Raw genomic sequence first — 22,283 nt, 5'->3', positions numbered from 1 at the left:
AAGTCGTTCACATTAAACCAACGGACAACTCGTTGCGTCGGGATGACGTACTTCCTCTAAGTATCGGCTACGGGGAAAACAACATCGAAACGACCCTAGCCCCAAGCGAAAAACACCAAATAATCTGCGTCTTTACCAACTGCTACCATCTGAGACGTATTCGCCGTAACACCTAACTCCTTACACACAAAATGGTAAGAAGACAGCCGGTTTTAATGTTACAATATGACTTTTATCAGGCTTTCTACGGTGTTAGCATGTTGTGCTAGCATTAGCATTTGTTAACATGTGGCAGGGTGACGTGCTGCTCTGCTCTGGTGTTTTGAGTTTTCGTATTGAAATCATCGCCCTTCACATAAATGTAGTTGACATAATAGGTGTATGAGCAATAAAGTTGGATTCGCTCACTATTTTACCAACTACTCGCTGACTTGTTTACTAATTATTATTTTCATTATTGCTTAATTTGCCAATATATGATATCTCAGTGTCTAAACTGGCGATTTGAAAGTGCTGGATTGTCCAAAAAGCAACCCTAAACCCAAATGTCTTAAACTGTGAATGATATAAAACAGAGAACAGCATAAAATTATCACTGGATCCAGAGAATATTACGCATTTGTTACTAGAAAAATAAGTGAAATGTTGTCACTGGAGAAATGTTGTCAAACAAGTAACTACTACATTAGCTCTATATACATTTTTGGCTATTAGGAATGCACCAGCTTAAATAATGAAACCCTGTAATATTAATGTAAGGGCCACTGTGGGTGTTCTGTTTGCTACATAAGACCAGTAAAATGTGAAATGTAAAATTTGGAAATATAGCCTGACTCAAACTTTGTCAAACGTCCACCAATCAAGGAGGCTGTTGTGTCATATAGTATCTATATGATGTCCTCTGTGCTGCAGTTTTTAGTTTAAACTAGAAACTAGATTTCTGCTCCAAGACAACCATGAACATTTACTATACAGCATAATCAAGTTGAATTAAATGGCTTTGTTGTTTCTTTTGCAGCCTCAGAACGAGCACATTGAGTTACACCGCAAGCGGCATGGCTACCGCCTGGACCACCATGAAAAGAAAAGGAAGAAGGAGAGCCGTGAGGCCCATGAGCGGTCCCACAAAGCCAGGAAGCTGATTGGGTTGAAGGCCAAACTGTACCACAAACAGAGACATGCAGAGAAGATCCAGATGAAGAAGACGTGAGTATAGAAGGAGAAAATTGTGCAGACCCTTAAGAATAAATCCCAATAAATAGTCAAACAACTCTGACTTTTCTCTTTGCAGCATCAAAATGCATGAACAGAGGAAGACCAAGCAGAAGAACGATGACAAGACCCCAGAGGGAGCAGTGCCAGCCTACCTGTTGGACAGAGAGGGACAGTCCCGTGCTAAGGTCCTCTCCAACATGATCAAACAGAAGAGGAAAGAGAAGGCTGTAAGTACCAGATGTAATCTGCTCGTCAGCTTCCACTTTTTTCTGAGGTTGTCAAGTAGAATGCCGCTGTCAAGATCTCCTGCTTTTATGCAAAACATACTTTTTTGTTAATTTACGTTAATGATATGTGTGGAAATAACGTGTTTGGTTTTAAACAGCAAATGTGTAATGTTTTCTGTAGGGCAAATGGGAAGTGCCCTTGCCCAAGGTGCGTGCCCAGGGAGAGACAGAAGTTCTTAAAGTCATCAAAACTGGAAAGAGACAAAAGAAAGCCTGGAAGAGAATGGTCACCAAAGTTTGCTTCGTCGGCGACGGCTTCACCCGTAAACCTCCCAAATATGAGCGTTTCATCAGACCCATGGTAAGATGATGTCCTTCTGCACTTGAACTAAACTGAACACTGCTTCTTCACATGCATCCAGGCTTAATGTAATAGGTGCATTTCTGTTTTGAATAAGGGTCTGTCTCCTAATTGACCTCTTTTTCTGTATTCTACTTCAGGGCTTGCGTTTTAAGAAGGCTCATGTCACACATCCAGAGCTGAAGGCCACATTCTGTCTGCCCATCCTTGGAGTGAAGAAGAACCCCTCCTCACCACTCTATACCTCTCTGGGGGTAATCACAAAAGGAACTGTCGTAGAGGTCAATGTCAGCGAGCTGGGATTGGTTACACAAGGAGGAAAGGTTATCTGGGGTGAGTGCTCATCTGTGTGAATCCATAAATACATTGATCAGTGTGTTCACATTTGTGCTGGGTTTTGTTTAAAAATTATGATACTGGTACCAATACTAGTACCCTAAAATTAAAACTAGTACCAATAGAGTACTTCATTTGATACCCACAATGTGAATGGCGTGTAGTGTAGTCAGACTTTTAAATGTTCTGGTGGCATCTCGGCCACTGAACTGCCAACTCCATCGAATGCACTCAACTACACCACACCACAGACTGTATGGGTTGTTACGTTAGCTGCTGCTGTGGGAGTTTGAGTACCGTGTCAGGGGCAGTTGTGTGATTCCGCCTGCACAAACACACTGACAGAGTTAACTGTTAGTGTCACATGGCTAATGTTACATTACTGGTTATTAACAGGTTTAACAACAGAGTTGAGCTGTTAGTTGTCAGTGTGAGTTTGTTGGGACTGTTTAAGGGCTAGGTGTAAACAAGCAAACAATTGGTTGCCTGACAGCAGACATGTCTTGATAGGTAAAGCCATAGCGAAGAAGCATTAAGTCAACAGCGAGGGCTGTCGCTTTCAGAAGCAGTGGAAAATTAAATACCTTTTCACTGAAAGATGAAACCGTTGCTTTTGTCTCCATTCAGATTTTTTTTAATCATATGGGGAGAGAAGCAACTTGCCCCTTGGTATTTTCACATTATCTAATCTGGCCCTTATTAAAAAAGTTTGGACACCCCTGCCTTAAAGGTATCGAATACCAATACCCAGCCCTAATTTACATTGCAGTACAGTAATGTGTCTATCTCCCATTGTGGTAAATAATTCATAAACATCTGTGCAAGCACTAGATATGTGTTATATGTGATAAAAGTCTAACTAAAATATTTCCTTTACTCCCCAGGTAAATATGCTCAGGTGACAAATAACCCAGAGAACGATGGCTGCATTAATGCAGTCCTGCTGGTATAAGACTCTTGACCTTTATACAGACTGTGCCTGATAACTCTAAATGTCCACGAGGAGTATTGATTGCAACAAAGAACAGGAGGATACAACAAGCAACGAATGAGCTTCAAATCACAGGAGTGTCAGGAAGATCACTGATGCTGCTCTTGGCAACACAACAGTTTTTGTATCTGAAGACACACATGGGGCTATTACTTTGTGAAATGTGATTTAAATAAACTTGATATGACACCAGATGTCTGGACTTTTATCTTTGCTTACCTGTAAGATCATAATAAAGTTAACCAGGATTAAACTGCTATATAATGTGAACGCATAGCTTATGTATTATTGGTTTAATAACATCCATTCATTTATGTTCAGGAACACAGACTCAACACATAAAGCAGAGATCTGAGTGGTAACACAGCTATTACATTTGGTCAAGACATTTGAAAAATGCTCAGCATATAATTTAGCCTGTTTCATAAGAACAGTTGCATGCTTAACAGAGTGGTCGGCAGAAAAACAGTACAACAGTATTACTGTAATCATCTTAAATGTTTACTGTAATTTTTCATAGAAAGTCACAGCTCACACAAGAAGCGAAACTGCACTTGTCTCTCAAAACAAGCTTTTGCCTCTTCCTTCCTGTGTCATTGTGTGCACTTTGCTGTGTTGTTTGAGGGAGAAAAGAGCAGGAAGCACCTTACAATGAGTTTGTAGCTTCTAATAACACAGGACATCCAGAGCAGCAGGATAAATCTCATCAGAACCAAACAGTCTACAGATCTGGGCAACAGGCATCAGACATGGCCCCTGACCATGTCATTTATTTTTGGGTGCACTACACTTTTAACTATGCACATTTATGAACTACAATGAATGCGTTTCAATGTGAGGGCTTTCCAGGTGCAGTAAATATGCACCAACAAAACAGTACTGCCCATCCATCCTTGTACAAGTTATATAGTAGAGGTACAGCTGGTATAAAAAGAAGCGTCATACAGTAAATTAGAGCCTCATGCCTTCATTGCAACCCTGCCCACCTGCAACATCCACTGACAAGTACCACACGTGTCATTACTGTTTCTTTCTCTTCTTTGTTTTAGCCTCAGGCCTGACGTTGCACTTTGCTCAGTAGTGTTTTGCAAGCTATTTGATTATTACATAACCCCTATTTTAGTCCAAGATTTCAAGCTGCCACTTCAGGGGGATGTTCATCCATCACATTTAGTGAATGGAGGAGAACCAGATCTGAATGATTTCAGTTTAAAGGGAAGAGAAATGCTTGTGGAATTCAATTAGTTTGGTACATTACGTGACACAAACAGAAGCATGAGCATCACACTGGTGTGCTGCTTATTTAGCTTGTCTGTTCACAGACACTGGCTGTCTAGCTTTCTTTAAAAAAGACGGTACACACTCCATGTAAACATTCAGTGATGTTCTGTAGTATTCCCTCTTATTTTAAAACTTCACATGGACACCTATAGATATATTAGAAGGGAAAATGTTAGGTCAGCATAAAACAGTTATGATCTCACCTCAATTTAAGGGTCAGCTCAATCAGATACACTCAGTATTGGGAAGGATACTTTTGAAATGTAAAGTTACAGATTACTAGTTACCCTGTTAAAAATGTAATAAACTCAGGTTTAACATCAAGCTTTTCAATGTTCAGTTTTTATACTGCTGGTAAACAAGCTTTATTACAGTTTATGGAGCCAGTTGGAGCCATGTTCAGATCTCAGAAGAAAAATATTGTTGAATTTCCAGCACTAAAGGCATGCTTGTCTTATAACATGGCCACCCGCCTACACAGCCAGGTGATGGCAGACTCACACTGCTTAGACTAGTGTGTACTATTTTGATAGGCAGACGAGAGGCAGCGCAAATTCAAACGAGAAATAAGTTAAAAACAAATCTCAAAATTTGAGTGCACACTGCTAAATAAATGGAGCCTATCTAGATATAGAGACAGAACCATGTAAACCGTCCTATACTTGATGCTGTTGCATTTAAATTTGACCCAACGGCTTCACTGACCCATGATGTCTGGCAGTACACTGAAAGAAATGATTCCAGCATGGGAACAATGCAAAGCAACAGAATGAATGCTATACTCTACATATAAGCTTTTTTACTTTAAAGAATATCTTGGGATGTACTACTCTGAATAGTAACTGTAATTTAATAGCATTTTTCTTCTCTGTAACAGGTCACAATGACATTTATTCTGTAATTTAATTAGTTAACTGTGTTACATGTAACTAGTTCCAACACTGGATAAACTGTAGCTGCTTCTGTTAACTGTCACCCTGTGGTTTAAAGGTCTCCTCAGCCTGATGTGAAGCATGTATTCAAAACAGCGACACCAAAAAAAATTTCATTTTTTATTTGTGATTTGTTTGTTTTTTTGCATTTGTGGTGTGTTTACAGCAGAGAAGCTGGCAAACGTTGGCTTTCCATCCAGACCAACAACGTTCTTTCACAGTCCACTTAAAAGCTCCTTCACCTGCAGGTAGCTGTGAGCAACTGTATAGAAAAGATGTCATTATCATTTTTTTTTTGGTTGTGGTTGCTCAAACTCAACTGACAGAAGATTTCCTTCCACAACAATATTTGGAAACAACCATGTATGACTTCCTCCTCTTTGAAGACAAAATATAGTACAGAATACTGTGTTTTAAAGAAACATCCTGGCTGAATTTAAAATAAAATTAACAGAATAATCAACCACTTTGTTATATACAATTTCATTACAATTTTGTCATCGGGACAGTCTGCGTTTTTTAGAATAAAAAAATCAAGTTTTGGTAAAATTTGGTGTTTGGTGTGAGATCCTGAGATTCCAAATTCAGCTACAGAGTCCAGTCACGGTGGAAATAAAATCATAACTGTAAGGCAAAATTACACCTGGAAATATTTCACTATGCACACATCCACATGAATTACAGTGTATATTACTCATATAACAGAATCTTTTTGTAATATATACCAAATTATAAATTAAAAGCATGTGGCTGCACAGTATATTCTGACATGGTGTTTTCTGCATTATGTATTTGAACAGTGACCATGAAGGCAAATTTTGACAGCTGATGAACTCATGTACAGTGGACATACGTGTAAAATAACCTTAATAGATCTAATTAAAAAAAAGTGAAATTAAAAAGAATTAAGGCAGGTGTTTCCTGGAATCCAAATATTTGGAGTACACATTTAAAAAAAAAGCACAACAGTGACATGCCATAGTTTTACTAACAGAAGGATGCCCTGTTAGCCATTAAGAAGCTCTCGGGAAAACAAAACTCTCTGAGACTCTCACTGTGGTGTGACATAAAAGTGGAGATCAAGCCCCTTAATCACTTACAAAGGATCACTTTCCAGTCTTATTATTTTTTTATTCAACTGGCGCTGTTGTCTTTCATCAGGCTTCGCATCCTGTGTAAGCGATATGCAACATCGGAGAAGGCCTGCTGAAATCCTCCACGAGGTCAGACAGAGAAACCTCTGCAGGGACCTCTACAGAGTTCAGTCAGCTTCACTTCCTCTCTTTAGTCATTTGGCTGAGAGCGTTTTTCTTTAAAAAAGTGCACATAGTGATCGAGCGCTGCGTCCATCGGATGCTGGCATTATGTGTAGTAGTCCAACTTGCTCTCTATCGTCTTGCAGCCTTTGACAGAGAACACTCGCTCAGTTTTGGGGAAATAGACTAAATCTCTGGCCACCTGGTCTGCCACGTTCTGGTCTGGCTGCAGTCCTCTGGCTTTCATCTCGGCCGTGGCACACTGGATGACGTGTCGGTACTCCAGAGGCAGAAACGGGACGAAGAAATCCACCAAGTTCTTGTCAATCAAACTTGTATGCCACAAGCCACCTACAGGAAGAGATTAACAGATACTTTGAGTAGTACACGAATCAATGTTTTTCATCCAATCTAGATTTTGAATGATAATAACAAGAAGGGATTCAGTAAAACAAATAAACATCTGTTTAATTTATACTCACTCTTCTTATTGTTGAACACTGACAGAGAGAGCACCGTTTCCAGATCTTTTAGCTCAATCTCTTCTCGATCCCGTCCTGCTTTCCAGAAATCTAAAGCGGTCTGTATGATGCTCTCCCCTCCAGCATTACTAAAAGACCAGACACAGGCAACATATTAGAATTTGCCTCAGACAGCAGCAGTCAATGACTGTATTTCTGTGTCCTCATCAAGTAAATCTCAGAAATGCTGCAAGATTCAAATATTAAATTGTTTCTATGTGTCACTGCTCTATTGGGTCATGGAAATAGTAGCTTTAAGCCCCAACACACCAGACTGAAACCAAGTATATCTCAGAGGCTGCAAACTGGTGCAAAATGTTTCTACAGTGAACACACCACAGATGTATTCATTATTGTCAGACACAAACTTGTGGAAAACACTGACAAAACATCTCCTCAGTTACATTACATTAAATATCACTGAACTTAGGATAATATTTCTGCACATACATTCAGCTATTTGTGAAAGGAATTGCAGAAAACTACAATTTAATAACTACAATTCTCCTTTCTTACTGCATTACTAAAACTGAAATGTTTTTTCCCTTTCAGTACTTGCTATAAGGGGTGGGGGGAAATGTATTCAACAAGTATTGCAATGTTATTTCTTTATTTTTCTATCAGTTCACTTTTTTATTTTCTAATTGATTTTTGTGAATTGATGTAATTCAAGTGCAGAGGGGGAAAGATGTTGTCGCTTTTATTGTGGTCATCTATGAGTAATGAGACTTCATATTTTTTTCAAGAAGGGAAAAACACAAAACCAGATGCGAGAAAGCACAAAATGGCGGAAAGTTTGATGACATGGAACTCCAGCTGCTTAAATAGCAACTCGAATTCAGCCAGGCCAGCGCAAACACCCTTTCTGTTGCTGAGGTTACACAGATAAGGCACTGCCCACTGTGAAGCCCCTGCAATGGAGTTTGCGCCGGCTGAATTCATGTTACTTTGGCCGCTACTGAAGGTCCATTTCCGTAGCTTCTGCCTGCTCTCCTCTCAGCAAATAGTCTCCTAGAGCGGGGAGTGAGGCATTTTCAGCTGCGGGTTGGCTAGCTAGCTAATGCTTGTCTCAATTATGGTCTGATAAACAGAAAGAGATGCAAGGAGGGGCTGGGCAAATCAATTGACTGCAAGCAGCTCTACCATGAAATAAGATTTTACTCATTTTAAATAATAAAAAAAATATAGAGAGAGAAAATAAATATGTGGCCATCAATATTGACACTGTATCAGATACAAATAAATCAATGTATGGAAATCCCTGCACTAGCTTCATAAGCAGGGACAAATAAATGTAGCAGCTTAAATGAATACTTCACATGTAAAATGACCATTTATCTATCAGTTATTTACAGCATGTTACCTTGTGCCCAGGCACACTATACTCGGCTGTGTAATATACTGTTTGTAGTGACGTGTTTTAAATCATGTTCTGGCAAAAATGCATGTGTTTGGGAAGCAGTGAGCATGTGACTGGTTAAATGTGACTTGGATTATCCTGCACAAGTTGTGTGAGAGTGTGTAAACGGATGCTTTGATACTTGACTGTTAAACAAGACCCCTGTTTAATTCAATTCATGAGTAATGTTTGCCCTTTTTTTTTTCAATGTAACACACAACGAGTAAGTGCTATACAAATGGTAATTTTGCATGTGAAGAATTATTTAAAGTTTACTTCAAAATGTATACATTTTTTACTCTATAGTACATGTACATCTAAGTAAGTAAGCACGTCAGTAGTATATAGTCTTTCACAGAGCAAGGTCACAAAGTGCATCACTGGAGCGACATTTTTAAAAATTAACACCATTCAAACAGTTATTAGTTTATGAAAACTTTTCTGTGCAGTATATGATGCTGCTGAAATGAAAGTCTGCCAGACTGACTGGTATGTGATGTGCACTGTTTTTGAAATGATAACCAGTCTCTAGAAGGGTATGATTCAACTTTTTCCCATGGTCTAGTGTTTAAAAAAAGTGAGAAAAAAAAGCAATAAATATTAAATCACAGTACTTGTAGAACTGCAATACATACCAAATCGACACCCAAATATTTTGATAGCATCGCATCAGGAGATAAGCATATCGCTGCAGCCCTACTTGCTATTAATGTATCCATAAACAGACAAGTGGTATGCTTTCTTTTCCAGGACTGATACTCTTCTATGGTTCCAATGAAAATAGGTCAGACTTATGGGATGCGTTTAACTTCTCACCTGAGGAAGATGAAGATGGCTTTCCGATAAGAAACTCCATCCAGCTTGTCGTAGTAGTCCAGGTACGGCTTTATGCTGTCAATCAAGCCAGGATGCATCTTGTCCATCTCATCAAAGATGAACATGGAGTGTGCACAGTTGGTGACATTGCCTTTGATCCACTGCTGTAACTGAGACTGAGGAGAAACAGTAGCACATTCATATAAAAGGTCAAACAGTGCACTGTGTTTCAAATCAAAGTAATTGGATTCTTACTGATCTGGATTAATCATCATACCTTGTAGGTATCAAATTGACTCGAATGTGGGAAGTGAAGTTCAGATGTGAAAACATGAACGAAGCTGCTGTCCATTCCCTCCTTGTAAATGTTGTCAGCAATCAGCTGGCTAACAAAGTTCTTCCCTGTGCCGGTCCATCCGTGCAGAGAAAGCACCAGAGGCTTCTTTGGGTTGTCGTTGCTCATGAATCCATTCACAGCTTTCAGGATGATGCGTGACGCAATGTGCTGTCCGAATAGTTTGCTGTCCAGGTCAGCTTTGAGACCTAGAGAGAGCACAGCAGAGAGTCAACAGGATGAACGGCTGCAAACATCTGACTGGATCACCGTTCTCAGCATCACCCCCGGGAAACTGTTGGGCTGAGGCGGTAAGCCATCAAAAGCTTGACCAATCTCACATCACAAGCCATTTAATGATGAGGTGACAGCTTAAACAATGGCCACAGTCATTAAATACATCAAATTAAACCTAATTTGTATTAAAGTGCTTTAAAGGCAACTGATAGTAGCTTATAATAAGAAAGTATGAATATTAAAAAAGTATATGTATTAGACACTAATGCACACAAACACAGAGATTGTATCATTGAAAAAAATAAAACTCATAAAACCGGGCACTAAAAAATATGAAGAGGACAAAACATACATATAGCTCCACTTCAAAAATCCAAAGTATCCCTTTACTCAAGGAAACATTTGCAAGTATAATCAGCAAAATTCAAGTATGAAGTACTCACTCTGCAGTCAAATGGTCCCCGTGTCTGCGTTTTACAGTTATATAGAGTATTTGTTCATTTTTAATGCTGCATTAATGTGTATGTTGCATTTTACGGCTGTAGCTGCTGAAGGTTGTGCTAATTTAATTTAACTTCTTAATATCGGGCTTGGGCAATATTTCCCTGGTGTATCTATATCATGATATGAGACAAGATATTGTCTTAGATTTTGGATATCGCAAGTGTCTTTTACTGGTTTTAAAGGCTGCAAAGTGATGTCATTTTCTGAGCTTAGCAGAACGTTGTTTTATTATTTGCCTTTACCCACTTTGTCATTATATCCACATTACTGATGATTATTCATCAAAAATCTCACTGGGTATATATTGTGAAAGCACCAATAGTCAACTCTACAATATTGTTGCAAAATTGAGGTGTTTGGACAAAAATATTCTGATATAGTGATTGCTCCAATATCACACGCTGTAAGGTGATATTATTCTTGTAGTGGCACTGTCATGTGACAACTACATACTAAGTGAAAAGTCAACTTTTAACGTTGTCAGAGAAACAGCCCTGTTCTCAGCTTTGTAATGATGCATTTTCCAGCAGATCCAAAAGAGTTTCTACAGTTTATTTAGCTTAAGAAATTAGAAAATGTTCTCAACAAATACAGGAACATGTCGTCCTTCACTTTATCAAACAAATGTGGAGTGCAGAGTATACCATTTGCCTCTGAGATGTTGTTGAGTAGAGGTATAAAGTTGTTTAAATTTGAAATACTCAAGTAAAGTACAGGTACCTCGAATTTGTATACAAGTGCAGTGACGTTACTTGAGTAATACAATACAACACTGTAAGAAATCCCTGTATCTGACTGAAATCATGACCTAGAAGGATGTGAGTAGTGTCTGAAATGGCCCAACGTTATTTACTGTTAAAAAGAACATTTTACTCCGTCATTTAGGTTTCGGTTTTGACGGTAAAACACTCCCAAGTCTTTTTTGACGTTTGACCATTGACGTCCAGACTGCTAGTTTATGTAAATAATTAGCGCAGCTTTTTACCCTAAGTCACATGAAATAGACACTATATATACACATGTGCATGCTCACCTGTTGCATTGAAAGCTATCCATTTAGGATCGCAACTTTCGTGTAAATAATTGTAGATCGTCCGCCCCAGAGCCGCACCGATACCTAAAACCACTGTTGTTGTGAACGGCTCAAACGTGTGAACCAGCACACTGGCTGACGATAAAACGTGTAACATCAAATACAAGTGTGCCGTTTTCATCGTCGAAACCGTTCACTTCCTGGCATCAGTCGTTCTTATGCTTATTAAAAACAACCATAATACCAACGGTGCAAACCGCGCTTCAAACAAGGAGGCTAACTAGCTAGCTTCTTTCCAACGGGGAACTTCCGTATACGTCATAAACACGCGACAAACACGACAGGCTCAGTTCAATACAAGCAAATGTTTGGCAAGTTTCTAAGAGATGCGATATAGATACATTAAAAGTATGAGAGTGGTTTATACACACGTTTTTACATTTTGCGTACTTGTACAACTAACTTACGATGTAACAGATGTACCCACTCGTTTAACATTTTACAGTTCGTTGATAATAAGCTAACGTTAGCTAACAGTTTTTAAGTATGAAGACATCACAAAGGTGGCTAAAGTGTAAGCTGGACACCCATGCGTTACCTGTCCTGTTGAAGGAAATCCACTCAGGTCGACAGCACTCGTGGAAATAGTAGAAAATGTTCTGGTAGCTAGCTAAGAACCCGGTGAGAGCCGCTGCCATGCCCACCGCTATGCTGGTGCTGATGGGCTCGATCGCCTCCGTCATGCCGGAGCAGACCAGCATCCACAGCAGCAGGACATGTCTCTTCCTCGGCTTCATTGTGTTGGGGACACCGCTTCATTAAACTTAGATTGGCCAAAATTAAAAAAGAAAGAGCAAGTGTGTCCGTGGACGCGTGAAATTCTCTGCCGGAGCGGACTGAGTCCACACGGTGGGGCGCTGTGTGTGCTCGTCATGCACTCGGAGCCGACATTACGTCAGAGTCCAAAGGTGACGTTCAGCTGAGGATAAATGAAGTCCCGCCACGGTGCCCAGACTTTTTATCTATTTAACATGATAAATATTCTCAGGGAACAGCTTTTACTGTTGTTTATTGCCCTTTACACTTTACACTTCACTGTACATTTATTTGCACTACCTGTGTTAATATTTGCAGTATTTCTGCACTGAATGTTTCTACCTTATCTTGTACCTTGTTCTGTAGGCTACCTGTTTTTGTAGCTTGTCGTCTGCACCTTGTGTTCATTCCTTTAGTCTTTTGTTTTGCACCAGGAAAACACAATTTTCTTCCTCTATGTACTGTACTGTACTGTATGTAGATGGATGACAATAAAGTGCCTCTTATCTTATCTTATTTTGCTCTTATAGGTGTACCAGAGTAAGGATAAGGAGGAAGCAAATGCATCACAAATATTTTCAGCGGGGATATTATGTTCTTAAACACCTTTATCTGTGTGAGGATTAATGTATTTATTTGTTATTTTATTTATTTTGGGAAAGAACATTAGATTTATTTGCAAATTGGATTGTTGCACACTGATTGTTTTGTATAGTAAAGAATGACAGTGTGACAAAACACTCTTTTTAAATTTCTCCTTTTACTGAGTTTGAACAATCAATCAGTCATGCTCATAGAACTTAATAGCCCTATATTTCAAGGCCTTCTGTAGGACATAGTTATGGCAGACGGTAACATAAAAGTGAGTTACAGTTTGTAATACAGAAGTCAAAATGAACCGATTAAGTAAATGTAAATACAGGTATGAACATGGATAAAATAATACGAAAAAAGAAACTGAACTTAATATATAGAACCAAAGTGTTGGGGTGTTTTCATGGAAAAACACTTTGGCTTGACAAGGGTCTATCATCTTTTTTTGCTACTTATTTTGCTAGATGTTGCAGGTTGCCCACTTTTACATGATGAATTTGGCTCTTCATATATATATATATATGTATATATATATATATATGGGGGACCTCTCCTTCCTCTCTTTAGTCATTTGGCTGACAGCGTCCATCAGATGCTAGCATTATGTGTAGTAGACCAACCTGCTCGCTATTGTCTTGCAGCCAATTTTAGAGAACACTCTCTCAAATTTGGGGAAATAGGCTAAATCTCTGGCCACCTTGTCTGCCAAATTCTGGTCTGGCTGAAGTCCTCTGTCTTTCATCTCGGCCATAACACACTGGACGACATGTTGGTACTCCAGAGGCAGAAAAGGGATAAAGAAGTCCACCAGGTTGTCATTAATCAAGCTAGACTGCCAAAAGCCACCTACATGAAGAAATTAAGAGATTATTGCAGTAGTAAAAATATTAGTTTTTTCACAGAATCTATTTTTGTGTGATGGCTAAGATGAAAAGAAGTCCACTCACTATGACTGCTGTTAAATGCTGATTCAGAGATCGATGTTTCCAGGTCTCTTAACTCGATCTCTTCTCGATCTCGTCCTTTTTTCCAGAAATCTAAAGCTGTCTCTGTGATGATCTTCGCTCCAGCGTTGCTAGGAAGAAGATCGGAAACAGGGAACACATTCAAATTAGCCTAATTGTTGGTATTGTTGGTATTTTATACATAACCACAGATGTGTTGATTTTCAATGTAGATTTGCAAACTGCTGCAAAAATGTTTCTACATTAAATGCCCCTTTAGCTTTCTATTCTCATGTAAACATTTTGTAAACAACATAAAAACTACATGCCAATTACTCTTGTCTCCTCAGTCACTACAGTGACCACTACTTTCATTTCACAACCACAGTTCTGCTAACGTTACCTTGAACATCACAATTTAAATAATATACTGTTGTCACTACTGTCTTTTCCATTTTTCTTTCCCACATTTCCCCCTTCTGTAGTTTAAATTAAACATTTTATTTGGTCAGATTCAACAAATGCGCTCCTCCTCTCACCTGAGGAAGATGAAGATGGCTTTCCGATAAGAAACTCCATCCAGCTTGTTGTAGTAGTCCAGGTACGGCTTCATGCTGTCAATCAAGCCAGGAAGCATACTGTCCATCTCATCAAAGATGAACATGGAGTGTGCACAGTTGGTGACATTGCCTTTGATCCACTGCTGTAGCTGAGACTGAGGGAAAACAGTAGCATATTCATATAAAAGGTAATTTCAAATCAAAGAAACTGGATTCTTACTGATCTAGATTAATCATCATACCTTGTAAGTATCAAGCTGTTTTTTATGTTGGAAGTGAAGTTCAGATGTGAAAACATGAACGAAGCTGCTGTCCATTCCCTCCTTGTAAATGTTGTCAGCAATCAGCTGACTGACAAAGTTCTTCCCTGTGCCGGACTTTCCATGCAGAGAGAGCACCAGAGGCTTCTTTGGTTTTTCATTGCTCATGAATCCATTCACAGCTTTTAGGATGATGCGTGACGCAATGTGCTGTCCGAAAAATTTGTTTTCCAGGTCAGCTTTGAGACCTAGAGAGAGCACAGCAGCGAGCCATCAGGATAGGTAGGGTTAAGAGATAGAATTTTTACACCATGATAAACATAAAGTAGCCCACATAAATGTAGCATTTTATGAGCTATCTTATTCTTAGAGTATAAAATAGCTTTAACGTACTACTTGGAATCAGTTTTAGGTTTAATATGATGGGATATGATTGGAATACTTAGATTTATGATGTGTGATTTTGCTAATACTGAAATCAAATGAATAAACTTATTGGCTTTAGAAGAAGAAAACTGTAAAATGTGCATGACAAAAGAAGTCAAAAGGGCATTAGGGGTGCCTGAAGGGGTCAAAGGTTTCATTTTCAACCTGTCCTTGACAAGTCCAGATTAAATTGTATAGACCAGAGTCTGCATATTGAGTACGTGGGCTCCTGACTAAATGTGAAAGTAAATGATTACAGATGTTTGTCACTTAAATTGGGTTCAAACTAACTCTAGAAACACAGTGCAACTCTCTTCACAAGTACTTGTCTCACATACTCACCCTCTGCATTGAAGGATATCCATGTCGAGTCACAGCTTTCACTGATCTGCCACAGATTCTTGAACAGATTAAATGAATTTACCAGGACACTGGTTGAAAAAACAAAATGGAACAACAAAAATATTTGTACTGCTTTCATTGTCAGAACCACTAAATTCCTGAAGTCAGACGCTTTTATCTGATAAAACAATAATAAGAGCGGTAAAACCTCGCTGAATCACTGACTAGGTGCTTCTTTATGGCAATAATTTCCGCAGGTGAACTTGTCAAGCAACTTTTCGCGAGCTATTGTCAGCATGTCATTTAACTGCGTAGGCTGCCAAACAAGCTGATGTTAAACCAGTTGTCTACATACCATCAGAGGCCTCAAAAGGCCAAGTTCACGGGGTGGTTTCTGGTGCTGTGATTAATTGCATCTTGGTTTATGTAAATGGGAATATGCATTTCTTAAACACAATATAAACTGGCATAATAAGGGCCTTTAGGGTGAGTGCTGATCAGGTAGGCTTGTGAATGGGGGTAAAGAGATGCCCATCACCTCGTTTTTGCCCCTGGACCAATGCAAAAATCATGATTTGAGATGTTACACCAGGGAGACAATTGCAAATATTTATATTTTTTCCCCTTCTGTTAAAAACAAGGTTTTTTTATATATATAATTTGATCATTATCACACTTGCCAGTAGAGGGCAGTCGCAGACTGCAAACAGGAGTGTCTAGTTGGGCCCAAAAATGTACTGGACTTTGACAATTTGGACTATGACAAAAGGCAAATCTCGTTCATTCATCTTTTATTATAGTAAAGTTTCAAATGTAATCCTGCATTAAAATGCATTGTCAGTGTGATTAGGGGCAGCAGTAGCTCAGTCCATGTGGATTTGGCTTGGAAAGTGGAAGGTTAGTGGCTCAAGTGCCCATACAGACCAGGTATGGAATGTGGACTAGCAGCTGAAGAGCTGTCAGTTTGCCTCCTGAGCACAGTCAAGGCCCCCTTGGACAAGACACTGAACCCAGAAACTGCTGTACTAAAGCTGACCCTGTGTTACCCTTTTCATTTAATGCATGTGTGCAAAAAGAAAGTGCAGAGATACATTTCATCTGACATTTTGGATTGTGTGGATTAACAAATGAAGAAAAAATAAATGACAAAAAGACATATCTTTTTGGTTGCATTAAGCTATAGAGTGATGCAGGCATGACATTTTTTGGAGGCCAACATGGAAGTTAGTGTCACACTGGTTTCCTCGACAAAAAGCCTATAGGATTTTGGATTCTTGCAGAAAATAAACTCTGTGGCAATCAAACGTTTATGGTACTTAAAAGTTTTGTTCAGCAAATCAATCTTCACAAATTAACACCACTTTTATGACCTTTGAAGCAAAAGGCCATCAGAGGCCAGAAGCAAAAAGCTAATGTTAGGTTATAAAGGAACTACACCACAGTCACATGACTTCAACCACAACACCACAATAAGGCTGTAAAGCTGTGTTCGTTGTGATGATTGTGACGACCCCTCCGCTCCACTGGGTGTGCTTTTTTATCTATCTATCTATCTATTTAAAAGAAAAATGATAAATAAATAAAAAAGTGTCCCAATTGACCCTGCGCTCCCTTACTACTGGGTAAACCTATGATATTACATCATAATTTACTGGTTGATTATATCCTGTGTTGATAATTGAAATCTGCAAAGTAACTAAAGCAGCCAAATAAATGCAGTGGAATCAAAACTATTTGCTTCCAAAATGCAGTGGAGTAGAAGTATGAAGTTGCATAAAATGGAAATACTTAACTAAAGAGTATATTCCTCAGTAAGTTACTTAAGTAGCCTACAGTACTTGAGTAAATGCACTGAGTTACATTCTACCACTGCTGACTGCATAATCTTAACAGTGACCAGTCTATTACACATTTGTAACCAAAAATAGAATTGCATATCCTGAAAATATATGAAAATAGAATACTGTTATAACTGAAACAGAAATGAAATGAGCTTTTCTTGAATTATTATTATTATTATTGGTCTGAAAATGAATTCTTATCTACACACAAAGTACAGCTGAGGCTGATGGGAAGGGGATAGTTTTGAAGACTTTTGGTCATAAAAGTGTTGGAGAGATTTACATTTTGACCTGATGATGTCGCCAGAGACAAAGTTAATCACCAAAATCGTCTCAATTCATCCTTAGCGGGGATTTTATTGACCATCCAGGTTTTGGACCTTTGCATGTGTCTGTAACATGTTGCTTTCAAGGTGAAAGTCAAATTAGAATAGGGGCCTTTCAAAACCATAATATTTGAAATTTGCCTTACAGAAATATACAAAAGTAATCATAAAATATAGGCCTACAAAATAAAATAGAAAACACTCAGAAATAATTTAGGGTGGGAAAAAATGCTTGAATAATGCAGGAAGCTGCTCCTAAAGGAAACTAATAAAATATAACACCATCCCTCTATGAAACAACATCCTGAAAGCAATGCACATCTCTGGATCCGTTTGACAAGAGGAACCTAAGAAGCCAAATACGAACTTTTCACAGACTGGGTTGAGTAAGGTTGAGTTTGTGACTTTATTGATGAATTATCATGGGCGTATAATGAGACAATGGGCTCCTGGGCAGAGATATGCAAAAGGCCCCACCACCTCTCCGACAGAGGAGCACGACACACAGACTTTGTGGTTTTGCCTTGTTGCTGTTGTTGTTTTGTGTCTCTTTGTAGCTCTTATGCATCTCTTTATGGTAACTTTGTGTAGAGCTCTGAATGGGCTAAAAACATCAGTCCCAACTCTATGTTTACCTGCATAGTTTCTGTCCAAGCCCACCCCAACCCAACCAAAGGCAGCAGAGGTCTGTCGTCTCATGAACGACAGGTTAGGCAGACCGGGCTGCGTCCTTTGATGCATCTAGTGTGCATGGTGGTGCATAAAGATGTAGCTCGCAGATGATGATCACACCTTTGTGCTGAATGTTATGCCAATCTCGCCCACTGCTGGAGAGGCAGAAGCAAACACCGCCAACCAAGTCGCCATGCAGCCCCCCCCCCCCTCTCTCTGTCTCTCGTTTTCCGTCCATCTCTGGTGCACGCTCTTTCTCTCTCTCTCTCACCCATTTCTCCACAACATTGCTCTCTTGTTCCATCACTCTCCCTTTTTCAGTCGCAGTCACCTCCACTTTCTATGTCCCTCTTGATTCAATCCATTTGAATTCCTGCCATTTACACACCAGAACTGCCAGTTTCATAACCACTGGTAAATTGACGAGAACCCAACCAGTCGGGCTCAGACAGAGGATCAGAACTTGTTTCTCTTTGATTTGATTTTCTGTCTCTGTAACTTTGTGTCTCTTTGAGAACACTTTGTGTCTTTTTATAGTTTTGTGTCAGTTTTAGGTCCTTTTTATGTCTTTTTGACAAAAAAACAAAATTTTGAGCAACATTTTGCAGGTGAAGGCCAAGGAATCCCTGATACTTCGGGCCCCTGGGCCTGGGCCCGCTTGGCCTGTTCATTAATCCATCCATGTGAATAATGCCCTCCCTTAAACCCAATTCTATTATAGCATATGGGGCAGGCTTGACATGTAGATAAAATAAGTCTAGAGAAAATATACATCTATATGAAGTTGTGCATGTGCGTACATGTCAGACTCAAAAGGGTACGGCCCACTGAACCAGAGATTTTAAATCCACTAGGAGCAGAGGGGAACACTGTATTGTAGTTTTGACATTTCACTCACATTTGACTCTTGACCTAGTTCATATTTGGGGAGATTGTCCTCTTAGAGAACCTGGGCTGGGTCAGGAACTGCTGCTGCTGTGGCCTTTAAAGCCCATTGAGACAACTTATACGATATCAGGCTATAAACACCGTAATCTTGACTTGATATATTTGAAATGGCAGACTCAAAAAATGTCTAGTATTTTGACAGTATGATGTAATGCACTCTTTTTTTGCTTCGGGAACCCTTTTATTTCATGATGATGTTTTTCTCTTAAGATCAGGTTCACCTATTATGAGAGAATGTAGTTTATAGATACAAAATGTTTCCTCCACTTATTCACTTCAGTACTCTTGACAGCCTCTGTAGCCCCTGGCTCTGCTAGGTTTTGGTGCATTTTGAGGATAGGTGGTGGATGGTGATTCAGTGTAACTGAGAATGGGTTTGAAGCTAATCTCACAGCTGGATACAGCTGGATAAATACATAGACAAAATAAAATGTGTTTTAAGAGAAGGAGCCTTGTTGTGGAAAACACTGGACAGACAATTTACAGGCTCTAACAAATAATTAGTGCTAATTTAATCTGATCCCAGCCTCTGTGGAACTAACTTTTGATCAGGATGGTGGTCGTAAATCTGCCAGCACACTGTCTCATGAGGCACAAGGCAAACAAAAGACCTTCTTTTTTTGCTGCTGCTGCTGGTGTTTTTCCTTCCTCTGCTCCAGCCCGTCATTGTGTCGGTGTGTCCTTCCTGGTGTGAACGGGGTCAGATGGTATTTCTTATGTTCCAGGATCAGGGCTCTTCCTCAAGCTCCTCAGGGTGGCTCTTTGGGGAGTGGAAAAGGCACAGCGAGGGGACCGTGACTCCTGACGAAGCCCAGACTCCCTCATGGGCCGAGATAACTCTGAGGAAAAGAAGGGATTTGAGCTTCCTTTCATAATGCTGTGAGAGCTGTGAAGAAAAAGTGCAAAAAAGCTTGAAAGCAGCCCTACACCTGTCCCGTTGGGGGGGGCTGGAGCCTATCCCAGCTGACACTGGGCAAGAGGCAGTGTACACCCTGGACAGGTCGCCAGACTATCGCAGGGCTGACACATAGAGACAGACAACCAGTCACACTCACATTCACACCTACGGACAATTTCGAGTCACCAATTAACTTGCATGTCTTTGGACTGTGGGAGGAAGCCGGAGGAAAAGTCATGCTATCACAGGGAGAGCATACAAACTCTGTACGTTCGGGCCCCAGTGGCGGATTCCAACCCAGAACCCTCTTGCTGTGAGATGACAGTGCTAACCCCTGCATCACCATGCCACCCCACTGCTACTTTATGTAATTAAAATGAATAGTATTTGGTTACAAACCAAAGTATTGGACAAATTACAATTTAACTTAATGGTTTAACTTAATTGAGAAGTTAATGAAAATTATTACACTTCATCCTTAGGGAGACATGAACGTCATCCTCACGCTGGAACCATAAGATTAATCAGAGGAACACCAAAGTAATTAGGCTCCATCCACTGGACACCATGAATGTCCGAAAATCATGCTAATCTATCCAGTAGGTGTTGCGATATTTCATTATGAAACAATGGGGCCCTGGGTACAGATATGCAAAAGGCCCCACCACCTTATCTAAAAAAGAGCATACAAAGCCTTTGTGGTGGTTCTGCATTTTTATTTATTTCTTTTTTCGCTGTTTTGCTTTTTCTGAATCAAATTTGTATCTCTTGGCAGTTTTCTTTCAACTCTTTTTGGCCATCTGGAGTCATGTGTTGATTTGAGTGGCCCATTCAGCATTCAGTCATTCGTTCATGGTCAGGATTAAAATAACAGATCGATTGCCTGGGTCCAGATCTTAGAATCCCACTCCACAGAGTTTGAGTTGACAGCTCTGTCTGAATTTTAGGCAAATGGTTTGACTGCCCAACCACCATCTCCATCTCTAGATGGCTAAAAAAGAATGGTCAAAATAGGTTTATAAAAGATCATTGTGAAAATGTGTTGAGACAAAACATGAACAGACAGGGCTGATTTAACATCACTGTTAAAGTTCTATGAAACTTGGTGATATATTTCTGATACATTTTTGCATTGCTTTATTGTTTGTTCTTCTTAAAAACATTTCTATAACATTCAATTTTTTCTGTTTAGTTAGCTGTGTTCTGGAGCTAGACACAAAAAAAATCTCACTATACGTTGTCTGGAGGTTGTGTATGCTACAAATAAACCTAATTTGATTTGAAAATGAGTGTAGTGTTATGCGACAGGTGTTTCCCATCACTAACTCCAGGGCCTGAGAAGTCTGGGCATCTTCTCAATGATCATCAAGTGGGAAAGAATAACTTTGCATGCAGAGTAAAATGTCTACTCACTGTGGATGTTGGAAAATCATTTGATGACTCTGACAGTGCAAAAACATTTTGCTTGTCTTAAGATGTTTAACTCGGCTCTCCCCAGGTGCGAAACTCAGATAAGTGCCTGAGTGGAGGTCTTTTCTGCTCTTCTATTCCCACTGATTTCTCCAGTTTTGGCTCATTCGGGGGTTAAAGAATGGGAGAGGGCACTTGTGGCGGAGTTGGAGCTTAGAGGGGGAAACAGAGGGGGCAGGTCAACCTCTAATCTTACTATGAACAGAGGACACTGCCACCACACACTGACCCCCACTCCCTCCTCTGTTCACCTCATCTAACCCCAGCCTTAACCCCCACCCTGTGGTGGTTTGGGCCTGATGGTTGCTTAAAGAATCAAACCAGGACCAAAGCACCAAAGCACATTCCTGAAAAGTCAGTAATGGGGGATCTGTGGTGAGATTAGGAGAACTGATTGCAAGGATAATAGGAAAAATAGAAGTTATAGCAATGAGTGTACACTGAAGCCACTTGTTTGCATTTGTAGTGTTATACCTCTTAATACCACCAGGAGGGGCTCACTGCTTTTGTCTGCCAACAGGTTTCCTCCTTACAGTGCAAAATGAATTACCTTTGGGAAGTGCAGAGCAGAAAAATAACGGTTTACAGTAACTACAAGAGCTCCATCCTCTGTAGTTATAGAAATTACAAGAGAGAAATAAACTCTTAGACACAATACTTAGCCCACCAAAAATATTAAGCCATGTACAGTGGTCACGTAGAAAGCATTTTTAAAACCTTTTTTAGGGGAGAACGGGGTCTGT

At 39.7% G+C, this 22,283-nt stretch overlaps 3 protein-coding genes across 4 annotated transcripts; 1 reads left to right on the top strand and 2 right to left on the bottom strand.

Moving 5' to 3' along the window:
• Positions 1–39: 39 nt before the first annotated feature.
• nsa2 (NSA2 ribosome biogenesis homolog (S. cerevisiae)) lies at positions 40–3,324 on the top strand. Its single transcript, XM_050053722.1, has 6 exons — positions 40–194; positions 1,019–1,206; positions 1,292–1,442; positions 1,624–1,803; positions 1,944–2,136; positions 3,024–3,324. The coding sequence occupies exons 1-6, from the start codon at positions 192–194 to the stop codon at positions 3,089–3,091; spliced, it is 783 nt and encodes a 260-aa protein (XP_049909679.1). The 5' UTR covers positions 40–191; the 3' UTR covers positions 3,092–3,324.
• A 2,126-nt stretch (positions 3,325–5,450) lies between these two features.
• On the bottom strand, positions 5,451–12,390 carry LOC126395920 (torsin-1A-like). 2 transcript variants are annotated; one of them, XM_050053718.1, is made up of 5 exons: positions 12,042–12,390; positions 9,613–9,878; positions 9,336–9,511; positions 7,082–7,209; positions 5,451–6,950 (listed from the first exon to the last, which is right to left on the bottom strand). In XM_050053718.1, the coding sequence occupies exons 1-5, from the start codon at positions 12,238–12,240 to the stop codon at positions 6,706–6,708; spliced, it is 1,014 nt and encodes a 337-aa protein (XP_049909675.1). In that variant the 5' UTR covers positions 12,241–12,390; the 3' UTR covers positions 5,451–6,705. The 2 variants fall into 2 exon arrangements, with proteins under 2 accessions (XP_049909675.1, XP_049909677.1); XM_050053720.1 differs by lacking the exon at positions 12,042–12,390 and adding an exon at positions 11,444–11,764.
• Positions 12,391–12,915: 525 nt separating this feature from the next.
• Positions 12,916–21,616, bottom strand: LOC126395921 (torsin-1A-like). The gene is made up of 7 exons (XM_050053721.1): positions 21,484–21,616; positions 19,784–20,011; positions 15,386–15,474; positions 14,600–14,865; positions 14,337–14,512; positions 13,801–13,928; positions 12,916–13,699 (listed from the first exon to the last, which is right to left on the bottom strand). Exons 2-7 carry the CDS (start codon positions 19,837–19,839, stop codon positions 13,455–13,457), a joined length of 960 nt encoding a protein of 319 aa, XP_049909678.1. The 5' UTR covers positions 19,840–20,011; positions 21,484–21,616; the 3' UTR covers positions 12,916–13,454.
• Positions 21,617–22,283: the final 667 nt, after the last annotated feature.

Source organism: Epinephelus moara, chromosome 9 (assembly GCF_006386435.1).
Source record: "Epinephelus moara isolate mb chromosome 9, YSFRI_EMoa_1.0, whole genome shotgun sequence".
Lineage (NCBI taxonomy): Eukaryota > Metazoa > Chordata > Actinopteri > Perciformes > Serranidae > Epinephelus > Epinephelus moara.
The sequence above is the reverse complement of the archived record's forward strand: the minus strand, read 5'-3'. Positions and strand labels throughout refer to the sequence as shown.